The 26,044-nt window shown below is 56.2% G+C and overlaps 1 protein-coding gene across 1 annotated transcript; it reads right to left on the reverse strand.

The window, feature by feature from the left end:
• Positions 1 to 1,611: 1,611 nt before the first annotated feature.
• Positions 1,612 to 22,303, reverse strand: NCLIV_029210 (putative ULK kinase; the record flags this gene model as incomplete). The annotated part of the gene is made up of 16 exons (XM_003883116.1): positions 1,612 to 1,712; positions 2,310 to 2,373; positions 3,125 to 3,239; positions 3,664 to 3,785; positions 4,206 to 4,266; positions 4,884 to 4,972; positions 5,374 to 5,432; positions 5,804 to 5,934; positions 8,290 to 10,745; positions 11,216 to 12,001; positions 12,227 to 12,383; positions 12,704 to 12,815; positions 13,050 to 14,746; positions 15,131 to 17,358; positions 17,604 to 18,623; positions 19,052 to 22,303. The coding sequence occupies 16 exons, from the start codon at positions 22,301 to 22,303 to the stop codon at positions 1,612 to 1,614; spliced, it is 12,450 nt and encodes a 4,149-aa protein (XP_003883165.1).
• Between the last annotated feature and the right edge of the window lie 3,741 nt (positions 22,304 to 26,044).

Raw genomic sequence — 26,044 nt, forward strand, 5'->3', positions numbered from 1 at the left:
GGAAATTTCCAGGCTGACCCAGATATCAGCAGGCTCTGCGTGGACGCGTGCACATTCGGCTGTAATGTTCGAGAAGAACTCGGGCTTTTTACCGGCAGCACAAGGACTACAAATGCTGGCAGGAGCGAGACAAAATCCAACAAGCCGGGGAAGACTGACGTAAATGCATGAAAACGATTTCCTCCCTGCCCAGAGTGTGAATTTGTGTGGTGGAGGCCATTTTTTTCGACTCTGAGCACCATTCACGTGCAGCGCGCGGCAAGGTAGCAGTGTCGAACCCTTATTACGGGCTCACAGTGGCTTTGTTGATCATCTGACGCCAAGGTGTTTTCCCTGACACTTACGAGAATTCGTTTTTCTTCGAACGGCGGCCGAATAACGGTCAGGATTGAAAGCGAGAACGCGGTTAAACGGCCGTCTTTTTAGTGCATGGATTCGATGTAGTTTCAGGCTTTTCTGTAGCGCAGGACGTCTTTTTTCCCCAAGTCAGTTGTTTGTCGCACGACATGGCCAAAAAGGTCCCTATAGCTAAGCGATGACCGTTCATCTGGATGGCTTCCGATGCATGATGTTCAGCAGGGAGCAGACATCGGTATTGCACCTGAGCCGCTATGGAAATATTCGCACGTGTGACGCCCACGTTTCACAGTAGGATTCGCAAGACAGAACGGACGGTGCCGGCAGTGTGATAGATCATTGGACGGTCCACGGCCAGCTGCCACCGAGCAGCAGTGCGCTGCGGTAACTTGTGGCTTCCATCAGAAAGCCGAATGGAAGTCCGATGGTTGTATCAGCTGCCTTCAATAGATGACTGAAAGCAAGAGAACCGGTAACTGTCTCTCACTTGGGATGACGCGCGTGTGCCTGAACGAACAGAATCAAAACAACCGACTTCGTCAAGCTTCACTGTCGACAGAAAATCCGAGGTGTCCCTGTCAATCAGTGAAAAGAGTCCGTTGCCTTGTGATAGACGAGTTTCACAGGCGTTCAAAAAAGAATCAATCTTAAGCGTGTAACGACCGGTTGAATCTCTTTCGGGGAACTGATTTGGCTTCGGGGCATTAGACTGCGACGCTGAGTGTTCCAGGTTTTAGTGCATCCACTTGCGCTTGTAAGTTACTGAACGCAGAGAGGTCTCGTGCTGAAAGGGACACAAATGCCCTTCCTGATTGTGAGACCTTCTTTAGCCCTCCGAGCTACAAAGCTAACAGGCTCCACACACCACGCTTTCTCTGTAACAACGGTGACATGCTGGCGTCAGGCATTTGTGTCAAGTTGTCAGGGATTTGAAACATGAATGAAATGGTTCCTCTTCCGTTATTCTTACCCTCTTGGAGCCACGGGCCGCCATGCGGCGTAGCTCATCAAGCTGCCTGCGAACGCCATCGTCCATTGGAGCGAGCCTTCCGTCAGTGGCTCTTTTGCTGAGGACACACGAAAGAACTTGGTACAGACCTGGTGAAGGGCAACGATGTTTTTTCGTGTGTTCTTTTATGTGACAGCCACGGGCCTGTGAGCAAACTCTACTCCAGAGGTGCATGCTCCCTCTCACATTGGCTCACCACGTCGATGAGGTGATGATGCCTGTATTCCTGGTTGCCTTATGACTTTTTATTCGCTGGCAAAATTCAAGGACATGCGCTTTCGTTTCTCGCCAGGCACTCGTGACATAATCATGCGCCACAAGGTGTGAGGACTAGGTTCGTCAACTCCTGCCAAAAGAATGCACCGTTATGAGAACTCCGAAATAAAACAGCACTTGCCCAGAAACAGTGTAATGAACGTCTGTGTATTTGTGTACGTGTGTTACCCCCTTGGCGTCTCTTTCGAAATGTTATATGAATCCGGCGTAGCCCCGGAGTTTTCAGCGTACTGAGCGAGATATCGTATTTCTGGATGTATCTTGTAGGCAGCAAGATCGGCTTCCGGGGCACGTATCCACGGATGTTTCATCGCTGCAATAAGTTGCATACATGGGGTCCACGGGGGAACACAAAATCGATGTCAGCATATATCGCCCCTGTTGCAGCATTTTCCTCGTTCACTGCAGCAATATACTGAGAGATGATTCGGCAGGGCTCTTTCGCTTGTTTTGTACTACAAGACGGCAAGACACAGCCTTCTTGACCGTTACGCATCGCCAGTCCCTTCCGCCAGCACAGAAATATACACTTGTTCCAACGCAGTGGCTGAGCATGACAGGGGAGGTCACTATCCTGTCACTCCAATGACTCCAACATAGTATGAGGATTGAGCTTTCAGGTCATCAACCTCCATCTTGACAGATACACCGCTTTAAAATTGCTCACCTTCAGAAGCATCTGGCCTTTGTTCTGGATCGTGCTGCAGTAGGGCTTGAACAAAGCTTTGCGCCTGGCAAGAAACCGCAACAACGCCGTCCACGGCATGGTTATCTTTTTCGACTAAGTGGGTTCATTACCGCACTTTCCCATTTGTAGAGGAGAACGCAGGTGGAGAGTCTCTCTCGAGAAGGCGATCCTGTTCAGGAAGCGTCTCCTGATTCGATGTTATTTTATTCGCCCTAAATATCGGAGCACTTCCAACCTTGCCGGACAACCGAGTTCAACTGGCACAGGGCTACCCCCGGACCTACCAGAGGCGAGGGAGGCTGAATTCCTGGATTATTTGGATAGGGGACTATTCCCGTAGAAACTTCTTCCTGCAGCGTGAAACAAACGTTCATCAATACGCCTGTTCTGACACGAAGGGGCCTCCCGCTTTGCCACGGAACGGGCACGGATGGACTGGAGTAAAGGCGGAAACCATTCTAGCAGCACGCAAGTCTATCTGTACCATTACTGTCAATGTAGGCATCATTATAAGCTTCCTGCTGTCATTGTGGAACCTTTAAGTCGATCAACGAGACACATCTCAACAGCAGCGTAGTGGAAGGGCTGTACCTCACTGGAGGCCGACGAAGAAACAATGGCAGAGGCAGTTATGTATGATTATGTATGACACATACGCACGCAGACCGCGGCGCAGTCTCGACGAAATCTCGGAGAAACGACAAATGCTTGTTGTGACCTTTTCTTCGGGGTGCTGGCTCCTCGAAAGAACACAGAAGAGTTTTGCTCAAGGGTACTCGCGGAGAGATTCTCACCCGAATTTCGTGGAATGTTGACTTCGCGTTAACCCCAAATGGATGGGTACCATAAAGCATGGCGTAGACGACAATGCCCAAGCTCCAAAGGTCGCATTTTTCGTCGTAGGCTTGCCTGAAGCATATCCCATCTCATCGATAACACGCGAACATTTTGGACCGAGCAGCGAGAGCTGGGTTTTCGCATTGGATGCTCGTGGAAGCTCATGGCTCCGGTCTGTGTGCGTGTGCTGTGCACGCGCTATTACCAAAGAACACAGATAGGCTCCAGAGCGCATGCCGAGGGAAAACGGGTATAGGAAAGAAAATTTGCCTCTACGTTCTATGCTGAGCCAGCTCGAGTCAAGGAATGGCAAGACGAATCGAATCATGCGCTGAAGGTTACTGCTTTGAGGAGCGGGTGCTCAGGACCGGTTATTCGCATTCAGCGGCATGGATGTTGGCTGCCGATCTGACAGTGTTCCCCGATAAAAAGTCAATTATCTTGCGACACGGGTTGCAGATACAAAGCCTCCTCTAAGCGAACCGTTGTCTCTTACTTAAAGACTTCCGGTGCGATATACCGCGGACTGCCACAGACGACGGTCTGTTTGATTCCGGGTACGAATCGTAAAGCCAGCCCAAAGTCAATCAGGACTAAAGGCGAATCGTCGTCCTCTGTCTGCTTGTAGCATCAGCAGCAGCATCCAAAACCGTGGAGGTTATCTGTGGAGAAGGTAGCAGTGCTGTGTTCAGATTCAGATGCCACTCAGAAGCCCTCTTCGCGCAGAGGACGACACTACCTGTTTTCGGAATACACGGATTCCGCTCTGTCTGCAAGCGTTAGCACCAAGAAGTATAGTGCTGATCTGGTCACCCGCTGTTGCACACGGAGTTAACTCACCAGGAACAAGAAATTATCCGCCTGAGTCACAAAACCATAGCGGAAAAACTGTCTCGAGACGCGGAGTTGATACCGACGCGTGTCTCACGTGCGAACAGCATGTCTTTCCTACCATAAGCAGAATTGCGCCATTGTATCCTCATCGTCTGGTGTGCCCAAGCTTCAGTGAAAGTTCAGATACTCGATATTGGTACTTACCTTCAGGTCCCTATGCATGACCCCATTCTGGTGGCAATGTTGAATTGCTGCCAGCATTTGTCTGCGAACAACGCAACTCGACGCGCGCAGCACAACCCTGGTCTCATGCCACTGAGCATTCGTTGACGTGGAACTTGCCTGCAGAAATCTGTGAAGTTCCAAATCGACCTTATTCTGCCTGGAAGTTTTTCTGTTTCATTGTCATTGACCAAACACCCTATCTCCTGTCCACCGCTTTATCCTCGCGCCGGGGCGATCTTCGACTGTTTCGTACAAAGCAGCTGGCAAAAATCGACCGAGACGAACCAGCGGTGTCCTTCACGCATTTCGTTTCTTTGTTGACATGACCGGAATATCATGCGCGTGTGTGCATGTATGTTGCTGCTGCTGCAGCTATCGGTGAGCATATATATATATATATATATGTATATATATAGATATATATACATAGAAACATACATACATACATACATACATACATACATACATACATACATACATACATACATATACATACATACATACATACATACATACATACATACATATGGTGTACGAGGCGGCTGTGACCGACAAGCGGCGCCGAGCAAAAATGTTGCATCGGCGAAGCGTTGCGTCGTGGGAGCGGATCTCCTGCTGAAACCGATTGGATCAGCATGACCGCTGTGGCTTCCATACCTCACGTATTTTACGATGTGCGCCTCAGTAACGACAGGCATGTTCTTCAGTCGCTGTAGCAGATCGCCTCCCTGGCACAACTCGAGTATCTGCGCGCCGAAACCAAACTCGAGTCTCCACATGTTGAAATAAAGGTGGAAACGGCAAGATGCACAGGCATGATACATGCAAGAAATTATTGCCTTCTCGCTGCTGACACATTGATCTTCCTAGACGGATATGTAACCGGATATCTGTATTAGCAGTATCACTGCGACCAACCAATAACTGGCGAAAAAAAAACACTTAGGGGGCGGTGCAACTATTTTTGAGCAGCTCGCCACATTACAACTCCTGCAACAACTGATGCCGAAAATACTGCAGATCAAGATGTGGTACTAAACGCTACGATCCACTGTTCCTAAAGCATGAGATGACACTAAGGACACCAGCCGTGGCATCTCGATCCCAAAGGTTTGGTTGACAGCCCGGACCAGTACCGGTCCCTTACCGCGTAACAGAAAGTGTCATCCTCGAAGAAGTCGTAGTACCGAAGAATATTCCGATGATCTGCCGCAACCGTGCACACACTAAAAACGCCCTCTTTCACGTGTACACAAGTCATTTCATACATCTTTACTTCTTAGCTGTGGCACCTTGTCCTGCACCGGTTCGCACTTCCTCAGCGACCGTCCGATCTCAACCACCTATCGGGGGATAGAATTCAACAGCAAATCAGCTGCTTCCTCTCACACCCTGTTGCCAACGAGATAAATAATCCAGTAGGACCCTACAAATGATCTTCTGCTGGATGAAGGCAAGCAATGCTTAGGCAGAACGCCACCGTACACACGCGTGTACCAGCATTTGGTGAAGTAGTGGTTACGAACATATCAAATCACGAGCGCCTAGGGAAGATGGAGGGTACGATATTGGCTCACATAGTGACCGTAGACAATCAATTTCCCGATAAAACATTGCCTTCGTGTCCACAGCCTTCAGTGTCGTCTTGTGAACGACCTTAACCGCAAAATCGATTCCCGACAATCGATGCCGGCCTGTAACGACGATCCTGCAGTCGTGTATCAAGGGACAGAGATGCAGTCAGTATGAGGGATAAGATTTCTCTCACGGAGTGGGAGCACAGCTCATTTTCCCGTGTAAATGCCGTGTGTATGACCGTGTCGTAGGGGACGAACACTACTGAAGCCAAGGGTCGGACAGGCGCGTTGTGCCACGCTCACCCAAAAGTGCCTCGTCCAAGAGGTCGCAGTTTCAAGTCGTAGTAACGCCGAACGTTGGTCTCCGAGAAGCGGAGTCCTGAGGACTTCCAAGGAAATTTCACGGTGCGAAGATGCTGGCCTAGATCGGAAGGGCCAGGACTTGTTTCCTCGTAGGCTTCGGCCACGGTGCTTCTTCTTAGCCGTGAAAATATCGAGCTGGCTTTGTTTGTCGCTTCCGGATGCCTCTCTCGTGAGGTCGTTCCATCGCCGTGGAACTTCGTGTCTCGGTTCCCCATCTTGCTCGACCACTCCGCCACCCGTGTTTCTTTTCTGGAAACTGTCGCCGCGAGATCGTGCAGCTACACACAGCAAACTCTACGGAAGGTCGGTGGCAGCAGATGCACACGACAGCAACGACATTGCAGCTTTACGAAAAAACGAGTCACGCCTCCGATCTCGAAAAGCATCCAAGTAGATTTCCGTAGTGCAGCACCGAAAAAGCTTGCAATAGAGAACACAAGGATTGGTAGAGAATACGCGAACCCTCGCTAACAGAGGCGTCGAGGTTGTAGATCTGAAATTTGTGTGCCTGCAGCTTGTCCTGTTGAGCTGCTCTTTCCAACTAGCTTGTTACTGCATATTGTTGTAAAAAGGGAGGTCGCTTGGATCACCTGCTACTCACGCAAAAACGAACGGATGAAAAGGCTCATGGGAAGAGCGGCAGAAGCTCTTGTTCCCAAAGCTCACCCGCTCAGCTAGCCAGATCGAGTCCCTTTTCTTGTCTGACACACTGTGCACAACGCGTTCTTGCACTGTTCCTCGCACAATACTCCACTGGGTCTTCCCTCCATTCACTCTTAAGGGCCTCAAGATGGAGAAAGGCTTCTCAACCGGGAAAAATTTGTCTCACAAACGACGCAAGCTCCCCGTGGGCTTGCGCCACTCACAGACTTGATGTCCGCCTAGCCCGAAAATGGTGACAATCTTTGCTGCAGGTTCGAAGCATCCTCGAACCTCGGAGTTACAGGAATTTTAAAGCCAATTGACACAGGCAGGAGGTTCAGCAGACGCTGCCTTTCCTACATTCTTTATTTTTCTACGTGAATTGCCTCACTCTCTGTGCCGTACTTGTGCAGAATTATGCTCTAGCAGAACAGAGCGGGTCCGAGATTGCGCAGACCTCAGAAATCACGATGCCGAATCACTCAATTGGCTCGTGTCCGTTTAGATGCTAACGCATGTCTGTACTTATATATTGCCTCCGGCTAGCTCTCTCACCAGGAAAAGCTTCATCTTGCTTAACACCTGGAGAAATACCCTGCCGAAGAGCATCGCTGTTGGTAGCGATCATAGCTACTGGCTTCACACAGCCATATTGTGGTTGTGAGGTATGCGAAACTGCCAGCGACAAGTTTGTGGTATCCGCGCACTGATGAGAGTGCAAAGAGATCTTTTCTGTTGCGAATCTGATGCCATTAGTAATCGCCGTGGACGGGGGCACCTGGCTTGCACCACCACTTTGTTTCGTTCGTTAGTGCAAATGCCATCCTTGACGAGTTCCAGCGACACTTGCGCTCTCGTTTTTTAGTAGGCAGCCCGCGTCGAACCAGTGATAGAGCAGCAAAGACGGAAAAAGCTCAAAGTTGCGGTACGGGGCTTCGGCCGCAAAAGCAACTGATTTTTCAGGTCAGAGAAGCAGACTGGCGATGAGACAGCGACAGCAGAGAAAGGATCTGTCAGTCTCGAAATGACCCCGAGGCAATTGTCACTCTTGTTGCTTGACAAGAAGTGCGATGTTGTTTTTGAAAAGGTTCCTCGCCTGGCAAACAACTGTGGTCTTTTCAAGAGACTCCTCCTCAGCCACACGCGGTCTTCAGAAAAACTCTGCTCCTGCACTTTTCTTTTGTTGACGGGTACATCACTTTAGGTAGAGATATATACTCTGAATGCAGATAAACATCTGCATGTAATAGACAAGCACGTACGCTTCACATAGGAATGTGTACGAATGGAAGTACGCACGTATTTGTTTGTCGACAGCGAAAAATAGATACGGTGTTAGATATATATACATAAATACAAACGCTTTGATAGAACTTGCTGGCATGAATGACACTCAATTTTTACTCAACGGTCGCCTGGCAGAGTCATATCAGAATTCCTTATCTAGCTCGGTTGTGTAGTACACATTTTCCGTTGCATACCTCCCTCTCAGTCTATCTCCCCTCACTCCTGTACCCTGTCTGAATTTTCCTGTCTCGAGAAGCATGTCGAACGCATCTTGCGCTTCTTCAACCTCCTCAGCGCTCATGTCGTGTTCCACGCCTAGGTCTCCTCTGCTTCTGTTTCGCGCACTGTGCAGCCTCTGCTGCCTTTCTGCGGCACGGGCAACAAGAACGGCGAAAGAAGGCGTCTTCCGCGTCTCGCCCCGGCTCGATCCGTTCTCCACTCTGAGCCCTCTCGCGTTGTCATCTTCGCTTTCGCTCAGGCAGGTTTTTCTTCCATCGCCGCGGGACGCACGGCGCCTGTCTTGTGCGCGACTCCACTCTTCGCTCGAACTTTCGCTTTCTTCCTGCCTTCGACCCAAGTGCGGATCCAGTGGGGCGTCGAAGCCTCGTCCGAGTCGGCTTCTCGCATAGCCGAATCCCCTCTCTCCAGCGCTTTCTCTCGTTTCTTCTCGTGCTCTCTCGTCTCCCGCCCCTTCCACGCGACTCGGTCGCTTCTTCTCATCGGCGATCTGCTGGTAGTACCTTTCCCACGCGTCCTCTTCCTCTCTTTTCACCCAACTGCTCTGGCCCTCGCCGAGGGCCGACTCGTCGAGAGACAGCAGGGAGAGACGGTCTTCCCTGTCTCTGCTGTCTTCCTGTCGCACTGTCTCCAGGCCTGCGAAAGACTCCCTCAGCAGCTGAGGACCGGCCTCCCCTCTTTCTTTCCCCGATACACCACGAGGGGAAACCGTGTGGAATTTCGAAGAGGCCAGAGTCGCAAGTGTCGCATCGGCGACCGCCTCTGTTCCGCTGCCAGTGCTTCGTTTCGTGACGCCGCGCAAAGCAGGCTGGCCTGCGTGATCTCGCTCGCCTCGGCTGCTTGCCCGCGCACTCTGCGTCTCACTCAGCCTCCAAGATATCCTCAGACGTCCTTGTCGCGCTTCCTCGCAGGTGTCTTGCGCCTGCGGCTCCAAAAACCTCGCGAGAAGAGCCGAGCTGCTTTCTCTGCCAAGTTGTTTGGGCGTCAGGAGTTTCCGCTCTTTCCCCGTCGGCGTCAAGACACACGCCGCACGGGGCTCGACCTTTTTCAGCATGAGGGAAAGCGAAGTGCGGACAGCCACAGCAGGCGCCGAGGACGAGGCAGCGCAGGTCGACAAAGGCCCGTCGAGACTGGTGTCGGTTGCGGTGCTCGACTTGCTCCGACGGAGCTCGTGCAGTTCTCTCCTCAGCGTCTCCAATTTCTCAAGCCTCGCGTCCATATCACGGGTTGGCTCCAACTCTGCTGCCGACGGTGTACAGACACTCGCGCCGCCGCTCAGCGCCCCCGGCGCTCGTCTGCAGTCGCGCAGAGTCAACACATCTGTCGGGGAATCTCTGTCTTCCGAGCCCGACCTTTCTTCTGCTTGTTCCCCTCGAAGCAACCCGTTCGGTTCTCGGAAACTGCCGTTCCGTCCGAAAACGCCTCTCTCTTCTGAGAGCCTGGCTTCTTCCCGCGTCGAGAGGCTTTCCTCCACGCTCCGGCTCTCAGTGTCTCGCGGGGGAAGCCTTCGGGCACTGCTCTCCTCGTCCCCGGCAGACAGAACGTCTGGCGTCGCGGCCTCGGCTACCGGCGCTGCGTTTTCGCGACAGTTTCGCGCCTCGAAAGTCTCTGGTTTTCCCACGCCTCGGCCTGCGTCTTCGACGCAAGACGAACCGCGCGTTGTATCATAGGACGCACAACGGAGAGGAGCGGCATGTGCAGCGAGGTGAAGAGAAGGGCGGGACGAGAGAGAAGGCGTCTCTTTCTCGCTCCGGGTTGTGGACAGTCCATTCTCCCTCGCCAGCGCGCGTCCGTCGGTCTCGTCTCGTTCGTTTCCTTCGCCTTCTCGCCGATGCGGGAACCGTTCCGTCTCTTCGAGGCCTGACAGATCGCCCTGTGCGCCCGCCGAATTCGCCGCTTCTCTCGCGAGGTGCGGAGAATAACGCGCGCGGGCGAGACAAGACGAAGCGGAGGCTGACGGGAGTTCTGGGGTCGCTTCTTCTGGCGCTCGCCTCCCATCTTCTCCGGTGTCGCGCAGGCCGTCACCGACGGGGAACTCGGGAGTTCGCTTCCCCGCCGCGTGCTCGTTCGTCGAAACGCGTCTTGCCCCGCCTTCTCCTTCGGTCCTCTCCTCTCTCGCCTCTCTCTCGGCTCGTGCCTCTACTTGGAGACCTCGAGAAGCTTCCCGAGCCGCAGCCAAGGCCGCCTGGCCCTCTGTGAGCACCACAACTCCGTCCCGCAAAAGGAGAGGACCGCTCGACAGGATCTCACCCACCTCGGCGGAGAGCGGCGAAAAGGGGAGAGAAAACGAGCGCGGATCTGGATCCTCCAAAGAGGCACGACGGGCGTCTTGGGAAGCTTGGAGACGCCGCAGTTCTTCCTGCTGCCGCCGGATGAAGAGACGAAGGCGCTGATCTCGACGCGCAAAACGGTCCTGTGCATACAAGCCACCAAAAAAGACAAAAAGGCACCTTGAACGCTCGTCGGGAAAAGGGAAGAGCACGAGGAGAGTGCACACAAGACGCAAACACCCCCCCAAAACCGCAAAAACACTTTGCACACTTTTCTTCCACCTTTTTTCCTGTCCTGCTCGGGGGCACAGAACGAACGTGACACACTCCGCGAGGAGTATATGCAGAGCCCGCATTTGTCGTGGGGAATCTTTCTCCTCTCGCGTGCTATGCCGAGAAAAGAACGAAACGCGTCTTCTTCGAGCACTGTGTCGCCGTGTTTTGCTCCCTTGTGCCGTTGTCTCTTTCGCGTTTTCTTCTTCTGCCTTTGCGTGGAGAAGGCGCCCGAACCCGAGGGGAAGGGAACTGTCTTCCCTTATATTTCTCCGGTGTCTCTCATCGCTTTTCGCCCTGTCTGGTTCCTTCTCCGTGACCTCAGTGCCCCGCGGCCTACAAGTCTCCTGTTCTCTTGTTCTTTCTGCTTCGCTTCGTCGATTTTTCGAAAGAGGAGATTCTTGTCGCGAATTCTCTGCCGCGCGAGACGAACGGCGTTCTCCACGACCGTCGGCAGCAGGCCTCCCTCTCTCTGTCTCCCCCGGTTTCGTCTCTTCCGCTCTTCCGTCTTCTCCGCTTCCTTCCCCTTCCGCCTCTCTGCTTCTGCGGCCACTCCCGCCGCGCTTCTCATGCTCGCAGACGAGAGAGAAGAGAAAGAGAGAGAATGCCGAGCAGCGAAAGCAGCCGGAGACACCGCGTCGCCTTGCCAGGAAGAAGACTGGGGTGACAAACCCTCAACAGTTCTCAGGGACCGCGAGCAATAGACGGTAGCACGAGACATCAACATCGAGAGTTTCGCGTCCTGAGCGGCATCACCAGCTCTCGCGCTCGGAGAAGACAACACCGTGTCTCCTGTGTCTCCTGAGTGCTTCCACAGGCGTTCGTCGCTTCTGTCTCCACTTTGTCTTTCTCTCCACCCTTCGTCTTTGTTTGGCGCCTTCTCGTCTCTTTCCGTCTCCGCCCTCGGCTTTTCAGACTCGCTCGCTTCTCCTCCTTCTCTCTGGTCTTCCTCTTCGTCCTCCGAGGGAAGCGGCGAGAGAGCGTGCGAAGAGACAGCCGCGGAAAGAGGCCTATCGGCCAGCACCAGCGAGGACAAGGAATTCAGTCTTGACAGCGCAGAGATAGCTGTGCTCTGCGCGGTGGCGGCACTCGCAAAGTCTTCGTTCTCTCCCTTCTCTCGTTCCTCCTAAAGGAAGAGAAGAAACGCGCGGCGGGCACGCGCGCGCACCGGGTTCGAACGAGCTTAAACAAAAGAAGCGAGAACTCAGATGCAGGGAGACACGGGAAAGAGAAAACGTGACCCGAGGGGCGCAGAACGGATCAGAGAAAGAGACACAAAGAGAGAAGGCACAGCAAAAAGACGGGGAAACACGCAGCTCCCCGACACAGAGACGACGACTACGAAACCTACCTTGTTTAGCTCTTTCGACTCCTGCCTTTCTTCTCCGTCCTTCGCTTTTCCAGTCTCGGACGCCAGACCGCTCTCGTCTTTCGAGGGCGGAACTCGAACGCTCGCTTCGCCTCTGTCTCGCTCGGCGCCATGAGACTGTAGCTCTCCCTTCCTCCTTCTGAGTGCACACACAGAACCCAACCGGGAGGGGAGGCCGCGATTTCCACTCGAAACAAAGCGAGAAAACACAAGAAAGCATGGAGAGAAACGCCAGAGGCCCCGCTGTCTTTCGTCCTCGTCTTCTCCCTTCTTTCCTGCTTCCTCGCCTCGGTCGCTGATCTTCTCTCCCTCGTTCTCAGCGGAAAAGGAGACCGCGAACAGACCGAAACCTCTCTGGTCCCGGCACGTCTTCTGTGCTGCGCGCTCGCGTTCTCTTCTTTCAGTCTTGATGTCTTCTCTTCCCAACACGGTTCTCGTGAAAAAAAGACACTGCCCTACCTCGCTTGTTCTCTCTGGCGCGCCGCGAGGGCCAAGACCTTTGCTCGCCGTTGCCTAATCTCCTCCTTCCCCTGCAAGACGCCCACATCCGACGAGGAAGACGAGGAAGAAGCTGAAGAGGAAGACGCCGAAGAGGAAGACGAGGAAGAAGAGGGAGGTTGGACGTTTTCGGTGACGCTTGTTGGTTTGTTTGGTTCTGTTTGTTTTCGTTCGGACGTAGCCGTCTTTCCGTCTGGTCTTTGTCCTCTCTCTGTTGCGTTCCTTTTTTCGCCCTCGCCTGCTCGCTTCGTCCCAACTGGTCTCCTCCTTGCCGCGTCTGGAGAAGCGTGTTGGACGTTTCCCTCACGCGGTTTCTGCCCGCCTCGCGACGTCAAATTCGGTCTCGCCGCTTCTCGGCCTTCGGATCTCAGGCGAGAAGGCGTGCACGAGGCTGCTCCGCGTCGGCCGCAATCTTTCTTCTGTTTGTCGCCGTGTTTCTCTGACTGCCGGGAGACGCTGCGAGTCTCTTCTGCCTTCGCCTCAACGCGAGACGAAAGGTCCCGTCTCGCTTCTGCGGGCGCCTGTCCCTCTTTGGCCGCTCCTCCCGAGCCTCTCTCGACCTGAGAGGACGCAGCTGCCTGGCACTTCTCGAACGCGACAGGAGAGAAGGAAGACGCCCGGACGCGCGGCTCGTCCCCGCAGTTCCTCGTTGCCAAAGAGACAGTTTTGCTCTCGGCCGTGTCCCTTTTTGTCGCGCTGTCCCCTCCGCCTCCTTCAAAGGCCTGCATCTCCGCCTCGAGCTCCTCCTCGAAGCGCACCGAGACGTCGTCTCCTCTCTCTCCGCCCGGTGTCGCTGGAAGACACGGGTTGAGAGACGGCGTCGAAGCAGGGTCGGGCGCCCCGTCAAAACGCGGCCCAGTCTCGGATCTCGCGCCTTGTCCTTCGCAACCCGAAGCATCCCGGAGCGAAGGTGACGCAGAGGACGCGACACACCGTTCTGTCGTTTTCGGCTCTGTCTCGCTGTCGCTCTTGTAGAAGCTGCCTCCGACTTGTTGGGCGAGGTCAAAGAAAGACTTCAGCCCTGAGAAGAGCAAACCAGAGCTTTCTCCCTTTCTCGCTTCCTGCGCCTCGCCGCCAGTCTTCTCCTGCGCGGCCCCAGGCGGCGGGGACCCAGACCCGACGGCGCCTCCGCCCGAACGAGGCGCACGACGCGCCGAACCTTCTGCGCTCACCGCGCTCTCTGCGCGCCTCTCGCCTGCGACCTGGGACTGGTCTTCTGGTCGCGTTCTGCTCCCCGTTTTTCGTCTTCCAGCTCCCGCTGTCAGGCCTTCGCGCCTCGACGCCCGCGCCGCACTTTCGTCGCGAGCAACAGCCCCAGTGCGCGAGGGAGACTTCGCCAGCGCCGCCGAGGCGGACCTACACGTCCCCGGCGTCTGTCTGCTCTCGCTCGCTTCTCGCGTCTCGGCTTTTTCTGCGTCAGCGGGCCGGGGCGAGAAGAGCTCTGCGGTCAGTTCGCCGATCGACGGGGCGAAAAACCAGGCAGTCTTCTTCCAGTCGTCCTCCGTGAGACGGCGAGACGGAGCAACGTCTTCTCTGTCCTCGCCCTCCGTCGCGAACTGCGAAAAACCCTCTTCGCGGTTCCGCAGGCCACGCGGAAGAAGGGTGCCGTCTGTCGCCTCCCGCAAGACGTCTGCGTCTCTCTTCGCGGACGTGTCAGCCTGCGCGCCGTCCGTCTGTCGGGTCCTTCGGCGGCTCTTTCGTCTCCGCAGTTCCGCGTTCAGCACCTTCTTCCGCTTCTCCAGCGCCGCGAGAAACGCGCAGAGCTCGCCCCTTCGCCCCTCGGTCTCACGGAGCTCGCCGGAAAGCTTCGTTCGGCGGTCTCGCAGCAACGCCACGGTCCGCGCGACTCCGGCAGGGACTTGCCCTAGAGCGGCGGGGGCCGAGGCGACAGTCGAAGAAAAGAAACGCGACAACTGCGGCACGCGCAGAGAAGAAAACTCCTCTTCGCACTGCCGAACCGCCTCGCGCTTCTCGTGGATCCGCCTCTCAATCTCCTCCAGCCGCCTGAGAAACCGAAACAGGTTTGAGAAGACAGACGCCACACTCGGATGAACGGGCCGGAAAAAACAGGAGGGCGTCGAAGTGGTGCCTCTCGACCGTTTTCACGGACAGAGCCGATAGAAATCGAGAGAGACGTGAAAACGGTGTGTCGATTCAAAATAGAGAGCGGCGAGACGCTTGATCTCAAATCGCGCCACAGACAAAAACCAATCTTGAGCCACTACCCTTAACGCTTGTTTCCTCTTTTTCGCCTTTTCACGAGCAGATTTCTCCCGAGGTCGCGCAGAAAGAAACCGGGATTTGCAGACCCAAAGATACACACGAGGGGACCTTTAAAACCCTCCCTTTTTTCCTTCTCGCTTCGTTTTCTCGTCCCTTTGTGCCTACCCAGACAGACGCGCCTGTCGAAGCGCGACGGCGTGGGCGTCTTCTCGCAGTCTCCGGTCCCTCGTTTCCTCTGTCTCGTTTCCGCTGCGGTCGCGCGGCTCTTCGGTCTCCGAAACGCCTTCAACTGTCTCCTCGCCCGACCACGGTCGCGATGCCCCAACGCAGCGCCTCAGGTGTCTCTCGGGCTCCAAAGCTGGGGTCGGCGCTGTCTCTCGGACTGGAGAGCGCGCAGCTGCCTCGCTCGCGCTCCGAGAGACGGGAGAACAGCTGTCTCCCTGCGTCTCTCGCTTCGTCCCGTTCTCCACCGAACCTGCCAGAGTGCCGCGACTCTCCACGCGCTTCGCTTCCCTGCCTCGCGTCTCGCCCGAGGCATCTTCGGCGCGGCTCCAGCTCCGCGGCGGCGAACCGCCTTCTCTGGGCGTCTTTGTCTCCGACTCGCCGGACCGCGCCTTCCCCGGTCTCCGTCCCCGCCGGAGACACTCTTCTTCACTGAGATCCCCTGAGGCGGGTCTTGCGCGCTCGCCAAAGAGCGCGTCAGGGGCGACCCCTTCTTTCTCGCCAGTTAGACGCGAAGTTGGCGACGCGTTTTTCACAGACTTCGCCTTGGCTATTGCTCCGCTCCTCCCACGCGTCGACACGCACTCAGAGCGCAGGGACGCGAGCCGAGACCTGCGCGCGGCGTCGAGCTCGCGTCTCTCTTCTCGCAGTTCTCTGTCTCTCGACTCCTCTCGGTACCTCGGTGCGTCCTCGCGAGGCGTTTCTGTCGGGCCCCGCCGCGTCCAAGTCAGAGCCCCGTGCCTCTCTGCAGCCGCCACCCTCGGAGACAGCACAGACGCGCCCTGAGGAGCAGCGGACTCCATGGAGAGGGACGTTTGTTGCCGTTTCGTTTCGCGCTGGCGCGCGCGCATCTCCAAGCGCCGGCCGACGGGCGGCAACGAAGAGAAGATCTGTTTTCGCGTTGCGCGTGGCGTTGTTTCGTCTGGCTTCATCCCCGCAGGAAGTCGGGTACGGAACGAAGCGGGACCGTCACAGGGAGGGGGGACTTGCTCGGAGAGCGGCAACGCAGACTTGAAGCTCCGCTCTCTGGGAAGCCTCGATCTGTGGAGAGACGCTGAGGCCTCGCAACGCTCAGCAAACTCCGGACCTGAAGAGACGCTGTGCATGCGCGGTCCCCGCGACTCGGTTGCCCAGGGCCTTCTCCCAAACGCAGCGACAGGCGCACACGGCTCAAGAGCGAACGACGAAGCGTTTCCTAGCTTGTCGCCTCCAGAACGCGACGGAGCAGGCGCATCTCGGCCTCTTCGCTCGCCTTCCCCTTGCGGCGGCAGGGCGAGAAAACGCTTGAGGCCCACGGGATCGAGGAGTGCGGGGTCGAGGAGCCGCTCGAGTTTCTCAAACGCGTCCTCCGACTCTTGAGGCAAACGGCGTCTCGGCTCTTCCCCAGTTCGGTGTCTGAGGCTTTGCTCGTCCCTTCCCACCTGTGAAGGTCGCGCGGCGAGGCCAGACCGGAAAACAGACCCAGCAGGCAAATGCGACGAGACAGACGTGAGCAGGAACGACTCCTCCGCTCGCTCGCCTTCCCGTGAAACGCCTCGCTGTACGCCGCCGCCGTCTCCTTTCTCGCCTTTGGCGTTCTCGGCCACCACCTCCCCGACGGGACTGCCGTCGAGGGCGCGCAGAAATTCTTCCCAGTGCTTCTCTTCGGGACTTGCGTCTCGCTCGCTTGCGTTCCGCCCACACTCTTCCTCTCTTCTCCCCTCGCCAGCTTTGTTCCCGCTCTCGAGACCGCCGCGTTCTTCTCTCGCTTCCTGCGCACCCTCCAGCTCGAGAGCCTCGCGGGCGAGAGCCTCGGGGTTCTCCAGATACGCCCGAGGCAGCAAAGCAGCCAGAGAGGCCCCGGCCTCGCCCGAGGGGAGCGGCCGGAGAAGGTGCGGAGCCGTCGCGCGGAGATAGGCCAAACAGACCGCTGCAGGGCGCCGCGCCTCGAGGGCGTAGGCGAGGAGGAGCAGCGACGAAGCCGACTCTTCCGTCAGGCCGAACTGATCGCGGAAATGGAGCGGGAAAGAAGAAAAGGGAAAGGAGCGCGAACTGCTCTTCTCGGGTCCCTTTGTCACAGACACTCGACTCGCTGCATCTGACGCGGAAACAAACGACCCACCCCCGCCACGAGGCGTCCCGTTCTCCTCGCCCTCCTCAGAGCCACTCTCTTCTCCTCGGAGGTACATGAGCTGTAGAAAACAAAATCCAGCAGCGCACAACAAAGACATCGACAAACAGATACATACACATACAGATTTATATTTATATATATATATATATGTAGCTTTGTATATATATGTATATATATCTGTATATATATGTATATGTGTATGAGTGTATATGAGCCTAGGTTTTTAGGTGCGTGTCGAGCTGGAAGTCTGGCGACCGAAGAGAAGTGGGAAGTCGTGAGTCTCGCGGAGACCCGCCTCTTTACCTCGATGAGAGCGTCTCGGAGTTTGTCGAGGTGCTGGGCGTCTCGGACGCATGTTTTGACAATTTTTTCGATGAATTTCTGTTGGCTTTCCACGTCATCCGCAGACAGCGAGAAGAACGTCCTGGGGCCCGCGCGGGGCCCGTCGTGCCCCAGCTGCGTGTCTCGTCGACTCGGCCCGACCTCCGCCGTCGCGCCCTCCCCTCGCTCTTCACGGTCGCCCGAGCTCGCGCCCCCAAGCCGCCCCGACTTGAAGAACCTGCTGCTCTCCTGAGCGCCAGGCCCCGACACTCGCCTCGCGCGGAGAACCCGCGACACGCGCTGCATGAGGACCAGCTCATCGGCGAGTTTCGCCATCCAGCAGGAGGCGGCGAGGAAGACGTCGACGCTCTGCTGGAGCACGACGAGTTTCTGGAAGACGCGGTACTCCGCGGAGGAAGGCGCAGCCGCGGGGCTCGAAGCTCTGTCCAGGCGGGGCGGGCGCGGATCGCCGCCAGCGACGTTTTCCAGGCGCGTCGACACCCACGTTTGCCGCCCAAATCGCGAAGCCTGGAGCTCCTGAATCAAAATCACGAGCCGCAGATACAGCTGGGACGCTTCGCCGAGGAGACCGAGAAGGCCTTCGTGGTCGGGCTCGTCGCCCGAGAAGGCCAACGTCCGAGAGGTCTGTCTTCTGAAAGCCCCCACCTGCCGCTCGCTGTCTCCGTTTTGCCGAGAATTCCCGTCTTGGTCTGCTCGGGTTGCGGGAGAGCGGGCTCCCGCGGGCAACAACGCGCGCGAGCAGCAAGCTAGCCGGTGACGCATGTCATAGAGGCGGTCGCGGAGCGCGGAGAATGCGGCCAGGTGCTCCTCGAGGAAGGCAGACGAGAGCGACAGTTGCGGCGAGAGGGACGGGTGCGCAAGCGCCGAGGACGTGGGAAAGAGAGAGGAAAAGAACGGCAGGGATGTCGACAGATGCGTCAACTGGAAAAACTGGTACCACGAACGCGGCATGAACGCCTGCAAGAGCGCCTGAAGCGTCGGCTGAGAAAGAAAACAGAAGGTCCAGAGAACGGAAAGACACTCGTGGGGGTAGAAATGACAAGAAAAGCTGCAAACGGGAAACCCAGTCGGGTGAGCAGGAAGAGAAGACCGAGGAGAGACGCACATGGGGGTGGGGAATTTAAACGCGTCTCTCTCTCTAGAGGAAGATTGAAAGTGGAGGAACAGAAAACTTCCAAAACAACGAAGACGAAAGAAAAGACAAAACTGCGCACCCATTCACAGACGCGCCCCGTGGAGCGTCGCTCTCTGCGGCTGCGACTTGTCTCCGCTCTCTTGAGTGTTCCGGAGCTCCCCCCCCTGTCTCCTTCCTCTCCTTCCTCTCTCTTTGGGCTCGCGCCTTTGTATTTCGGCTGCTCCCAGCTCCCTCGAGGCCTCTTCTCCGCAACTTTCTTTTCCCTTTCTCTCACCTGTGTGAGTCGCTCGCACGGCCCCCAGCGGTGCTCGAGGATTTCTCTCCATCCGAGAACCAAACTGCCTGCGGTGTCCTCCTGATCTTCGTCGCTCTCCGTCCACTCGCGTTCCTCGCGCTCTTCCGCCCGCGACCGAATATAAGCCGAGAGCCGGAGGAGCATGGAGAGGGACGGCGCGACAAATACGCAGGGGACGCAGCACAGTCGGCCGGTGTCCTCTCGGAGTCCCTCGGCCTCTGCGAAGCCGGGTTCTTCGTCGCTCTCTTCCTGTGACGAGAGGGAGGAGAGCGGCGAGGCGGAAGACGCGAGACTCCAATTCATGCCGTCCCCGCTCGCTTCTTCTTCCCGCAAGCGTCGACGACGCTGTTCCCAGGTCTCCAGTCCCGGACTCGCCACTGCGTGCGCCTGCGCTTTGCAGGCGCGCGCTTTGTGCGCGCGGAGACGCGCCTTCTTCGCCTCGTCTCTTTCGCGGTTCAGCGCGGCTCGAAACGCGCGGTGAGCTCGTGCGCGCACGGTGAGCATCGACGCGCGGCCAGTGGCTGTTGGGAGAAACTCGATTTTGCACACGTCCAGCGTCTGTCTGCCGCGGCGCCGCGCGCGCTCGAGAGCTGGGTTGCACGCGAGGAGACAGGAGACAGGCAGAGACTGGTGGAGCGGGAGGGAGGAGGGGAAGAAAGATGAGCGACCCGCGTCCCCCGAGAGCGAAGCAGAGAGAGAAGACGGCGCTTTGGAACTGAGGCTGGGCGACGGGAGCGACGAGGCCAGGAGAGACGAGTTGAGGAGAGACGCGTTCGAGGCGCGAGCCGCCGGAAGCGCCACAGACGACCCAGGCAGCTTTTCTGTTCGAGCGCCAAGACCCGCACCAGACTCAGACGCCGAGGACGCACCGCGAGAAGAGGGAGAGGATGAGGGAGAGGAAGACGAGGACGGCGAAGAAATGTGCTCGGTCTGAGACTGTTGGATGCCCGGGACGTTTCCATCTTCGCGAGGGAAGAACAGCGAGGAGCAGGGCGCAACACTGGAGGCCTTCCCCCCACGTCCGGGTTCGGCCTCGAGTCCTTCGTGCTTCGCTCTGTCAGTTCGCCCGCGGAAATGCAGAGAGAAGGCAGACGCGGCGCTCGGTGCGAGAGACAGAGAAGCGCGGGACGCGCGGAAGTCGGATCTTCGGTCCACAGCGACGCACGAGACAAACAGGCTCGCGGGAGACCCTCCGCCAGCAAGGGACGGCTGCGGTCGTTTGTCGTGGAGATCTGCGACGGTCAGAGGGAGGGGCCGATGCGGCGCTTCCTCTGTCTCCCCCCCGTCTCGCAGAGATTTCCCGAGAAACGCGTCGTCCAGTTTCTCGCGGTAGCTGGTCTCCAGAGATGGGCGGCCACCGAGAGAGTGCGAAGCGGGCGGAGACAGCGGGCTCGAGGGTGCGGACGGGCGGGAGACGAAAAGAGACGACGCTGGAGGCTGAGATTTCACATCTGGAGACCCAGGCACTGACTGCGGACCCAGGAGCAGAGAAGATAGCGAGGACGAGCTCTCAGAAGGGAGCGAGGAAGAGACGGCAACCGGTGCGAGAGGGGACCCGCACAGACGCCGCGTCGCGACTGGCTCTTCACCATTCGATTCCTGGTGAGCAGAGGAAAACGACGGAAAAGCAGATGCAGATTTCTCTTCAGGACTGAACAGATGCTGCTCTTGACGCTTCTCTTCCTCCCGGTCGCTCTCAACCGACACGGGAGAAGAAACCGACACGCTCGGCGCCTCTTCGAGACATCGCGGATCCTCAGCCGTCCCCTCTCCACTCTCGCTGGCTTCGCCCTCCCTGGCATCGAGGCTGCTGCTCGAAGCTGCGCTGAACAGATTGCTCTCGTCTTCGTTTCCTCTCTCGCGCTCCTCTCGGCGACGAAACGGATTGACTCGAAAGGCCGGGGTGAGAACGACGCCCGGACACGCAAAGACGACTCGGGTTGCGCTGTCTGTACACTGCGCGCGCGCGCGGTCGGGAGAACGCGCAGGCGTGACAGGGGACGCGAGCCTAGAGGAACAAGCGTCGGAAGCAGAAGGAAAGCGCGCAGCGCTCGAGAAGAAAAACGGAGAGAAGGTGGGGGCCGTGAAGCCGCCGCGAGGTTTGGGTCCACAGGACGGGGAAGGCGTGTCCTCAGCCCGATCAGGAGAAAACGCAGGGGAGGCTGCCGCATCGCACCGCGCCTCGCAGCCCTGGGTCACCTCTCGCTGGTCCAGAAAAGCGGAAGAGAAGGAAGCAAACGCGGAAGCTGGCGAACAAGCAGACGCAGCAGAATCAGACAAAGCGGAGTCTTGCGGAGGACTTGTGTCGACGGCGGCGGGAAGTGGGCTGGGGTCTAGGAGATGCATTTCTTCTTCCAGAGATGTTTGAAACGCTTCTTCAGAGTCGCCCAGCGACTCTTCAGGAGTTCTCGGGACACTTGAGTCTTCACCTAGGACAACTTCGCTCCTGTCCTCTCCCTTTCCGTTTCCCGCGCTGCATGCCTCTCCCGCGTCCGAACCCCGCGCGGCTGCTTCGCGAGGCTTGGCTTCTGTCTGCAGAGCATCTCGCGCGTTTCCAAATCGCTCTTCCCTCGCCGAAAAAACGCCATCTCCCTCTGTTATCTCTCTTCTCTCCCCGTCGGCCTCTTCGCCACGAACAGCAGGAAAAGGAGGCTCCCCGACGGAGGAAGAATACCGACTGGTCCCTCCGTTGGCGGTTGTGGAGGCTGAGCAGAGACGCTGTTCTTTCTCCCTCTCGCCGTTCGTTCCGTGGGTCTCGATTTCGCCCTGCTGAACGCTTCGCTTCGCCGGCTGCTCCCTCGCGATTTCCTCTCGGTCCTCTGGCCCGGCGTTCACTCGCGCCTTTGCCTGTCCCGTTGCTCCCTCTCGCTCTTCCGTCGAGTCTTCTTCCTTTGTCTCCTCGCCCGCGTTCCATTCGTCACGCTTGCCTCTTTCTCTCTCTCTCCGTTGTGCAACGAGGAGAGAGTGTTGTTGCTGGAGGAGGCGGTGCACGTTCCGAAGATTCTCGCGTTGTTGAAGAAGGAAAGCCACCTCTTCTCGTGCTTTCCTTTTCCTCTCTTCGTCTCCCTCAGCTGTCCCTTGCGCCACCTCTTCCTCCGGCGCGTCTTGCTCTCCTTGCGGCGTCGTCGCTTCTCTCTCGCTTTCTTCTCTGGCTAGAACTGCCCCGTCGTGCCTTGCGGCTTCAATTTCCGCAGCCAGAGAGAGAGGCGAGGGAGGCACCGCGGCGCTCATTCTGTCTACCTTTTGAAACGGGGAACTCCAAGTGCTCGCTTCTCTCCTCGGACGGGGCGACGAGTTCTTGCCTTTGTCTGATGCGGATGAACAACCGCCCGATTGTTCTGCAAGACGAACGGAGACCCTTTCCCTGGCTACTCTTTCTACTCCCTTTTCTTTGTTGACACGGCAACCCACCTATACGTTTCTACCAAAAAAAGAACACAAGGTACTGAGCTTTGGATAACGCGAGGATGACGACTTTGTGCTGAATCGGCTGCAGGCGATACCAACGCGCCAGAGAGACACGCGACAGCGGAACAGCGGGAAGACAGAGTCTCTTCTTCAATGAAGAAGAAAAGGATCCCCTATCTGCGTGCGCGGGAGAGGAAAGAACCATGAATGCCGAATTGAAAAAGGAAAACCAGGGGTTGCGGACACGCCATCGTGTATGGCAAGCGCGCGCATCTGACGAGCCGATCGAGGCTTTTCCGAGGCACGCGAAGACGAGTCCCGAGAGGAAGCAGAAAAAACAACAGAGGGCTCGTGCGAAACGAGAGAAACGAAAATTTTAACAAGGGAGGCACAGTGGGACCTAGAAGCACTCTTCGCGGCAGTCGCCTGGCACTTGCGGACGGGGAACTCCCATACACATCCTTCTTGTTGAGTTCGCTTGTCCCTGCTTTTGATCGAAACTTGCGCGAGAAAGAGCAGAAAACACTGTTGTCTGAAAAGAAAAGAAATGGCAGGCACATCGAAGCCCAACGCTTTTCGTTCCCTCCAAGACACCCAGTGTCAAGACACCGCGTGAAGACTACGGCACAACCTCCAGAGAGGCGGTTCAGCGCAGCTCGGTCAGCGAATAAGCCGAGAGAGACGAGAACTGCTCGAAAAAACCGTGTAGACCTTTTCTTTATCGAGAAGGATGTGCGAAAGACAGGAACCCGTGTTTCTCAAAGTCCCAGCGGAAAAAATCGAAGGACGGCTTTTCCCCTCCGACTGCAGCTGTTTTGTCGCGATTGCAGAGGGACCGCACAGGAACACAGAAGAAAAGAGATCGACAAAGAAGACCGAAACGGGATTAGAAAGTGAGATGACTTAGTTTAGGCGTGTACACGTGGTATGTGTGCTGTTTCGTGGGACTTTGCGTGTGGAGCTGCCTTGTGAGAAACGTGAGAGGGGCGTGTCTGTTGTGCCGGACGGGAAACGGCCGTGAACAGGTCATCGGACACTTCGGAAGAAGTCGATACAGAAGAGAAAAGCTAGGAAAACAGAAGCAGAGTACAAAGGGTGCTCTTTTTTCGTTTTTCCTCGACCCGCCTCTCTTACCTCCTTTTCTGCTCCGGCTCGGTACCGCAGCAGTCGATTTAGGAACAGTTGGACGAGCTGTCGCGTGCGCTCAAGACAGGAAAAGATGGACGCGCGAGAGAGGGTCGGTGGGGTTAGCTCTCCATTGAACCAGGAGAAAAGCTGTCTTTCTATGCGGTGACCAGGCAATCCTGACACTCTGCCTTCCGGTTACCCTTCCGAAGTGAGGGAGGTTTCTTCATTGGCAACTGTGAGATTTGCAGAATATGCCTGACGTCGACCTTAGCGCACCTCATAGAAGACACACAAACGTGAGAACCCTTCCAGACCACGAGAATCGGTAAGATCCGATGTTTGAACTGAAGAAAAAGACGAATATACTCACAACAGTCTTACAGGGAACAAATAGAAGCGCTCTGATGAAAACGGACACTAGTGGTACCGCCTGCCCGCCTGGAGGCAAAACAGCTCGTCCAGCCTTTTCTCTCTGCGGGTTTCGCCTCCTAGGTTCTCTCGCAATCTCATGTATTTCCCCCGCCATCAACGCTTTTGTGCTGCTAGAAACCAACCGTTCCGTGTTCTTTCGTTCACTAAAATAAGAAAAAAACCGAAACACCGCTCTGCTCGCGCTTATCAGAGCGAACTGCACGTCTCCTTAGAAGAAAAAAGCACTACATAGTGGCGCCAAAGAGGGACGACGGACGCCAAATACTTATATTTGTATCGGGACTCTAAAAACTAATGTGTCAGCATTTATTCGTTGTCTTATTGTAAATCAGTTCGAACCAAACATGAACGGTCCTCCGGAGGTGACATCAGCTGCACGTCCCAGCCTTCAGAACGTTTGGACGGGAAACTTTGTCGTGCTGCTTTGAGGGGGAATCGTGACTTTTACGAGTGCCAACCTGCAATAATGGGATCCGTGATTTCCATGGAATAATAACGAAATTAGCCCCGTTGCGCTAGTTTCTCAGTGTCTCGTGGCGTTGTGTACGGTGTATGTGTGTGTGTGTGTGTGTGTGACGAAGCACTTATTTTGCGCCCCCAGAGCAGTGAAAATTTTGGTTTCTGTCCATAGACACGAGTGTTCCCCAAGTTTTTCGGCAGGATTTGTTGTGTGGAATCGCTGCGATGACAAGGAAACGCAGAAGATCGAACGACGCCGCACGAAATGGTTGGGCGTTCACGTGGGAGCTAGCTAACAGTAGGACATCTCCCTGACAGCTGGCGCTTTGTGCAGCACTTTCCCGAAAATCGAGCGCGTGTGTGTAGTGCACGAGAGGCATCATCCGGGGAAAAAGTAAAAACGGTGTGTGTCTAGACTAGACCTTATGGACACGTGCAGAGAAGAGATCCAGCGTTGGAACCTCGCGAAACCGGGGCAGGATACGATCACAAACCGAAAAACGGGGAGAGATTTGCCGCCTGTCAGGCCGCAGGGGAAGTGGGGATGCCCTCGACATTGAGCTAGCAGCGAGCGGGAGCGAGCAGAGATCGAGAGAAGCCGGCAATGTTTTATGCCGGTAGCGATTTTGTCCTCGTAGAAAGCTGCTGAGGCCGCATCTTGTGGTGCAAGTCACATGGGCGCTTAGGTGCGAAGCCGTCGATGTGCAGCTGGCCTGTGCTAAAAGGAAGCAAACCTGGCGGCGAACTAGCTGTAGAAACAAGAGATTCCTAGGGGCGCGCATGCCTGTGGATCTGCATCGTGACGCTGGACGTCGTCTCAGGTCGATGCAGGTGAAAAAGGGAGATGGGAGCACCTTCCCTTCACTGAACCGATGCTCGGCTTTTTTTCTGTTTTGTTGCTAGGTGTGGAAGTGCAACTTCTTACGACGCGTTTCTCCTACCAACCCCAATGGAGTGAAAAGTCCCTTTCCGTTCCTGTCCGTCTCGTGTCCCGTTCAAGTTGTGCAAAGCAACCTCGAGTGTACGGTGTACAAAGCAGACAAAACCACTGGGAAGTCGTTTGCTGGTTCGACGCTAACACAAGGGCACGAAACCCGGTCTAAGTTTGACTTGGGCATCCAATCTTGGCTTTCTGGTAGCTGATTCTCGTGTATTTGAGGAGATATCTACGTGCGCATGTTTACGCAGTGTGTCTGGTGTACGCTCGCACGAAAGCTCGGAAATCGCTTTCGTCTCGGTGCTCGCTGTTTCTGCGTGCCTGATTCCTTCGTTTCCTTCGCGCGACTCTTCCTGTTTCAAGCTTTTGTTTCTCAGAGAGAGGCCGGTTTATTAGGAACGTGGTGTTTTCCTAAGCGGTTTTCGCAGCGTCAAACTAGCGTACCATATACACGGTTTCTTCTCCAATCGCGTGCGGTGTAGGAACCTCAAATCTCTCTATTTCGTCCCACTGTTTGTATTTTGTCAAGGCTTTATTTCGTTGCCATTTCTGTCCCATTTTTCCCCTGGACGCGTTCTTCGTCACTTCTGCTTTTTCGATGACCCGGT

Source organism: Neospora caninum, chromosome VIIb (assembly GCF_000208865.1).
Source record: "Neospora caninum Liverpool complete genome, chromosome VIIb".
Classification (NCBI taxonomy): Eukaryota; Apicomplexa; class Conoidasida; order Eucoccidiorida; family Sarcocystidae; genus Neospora; species Neospora caninum.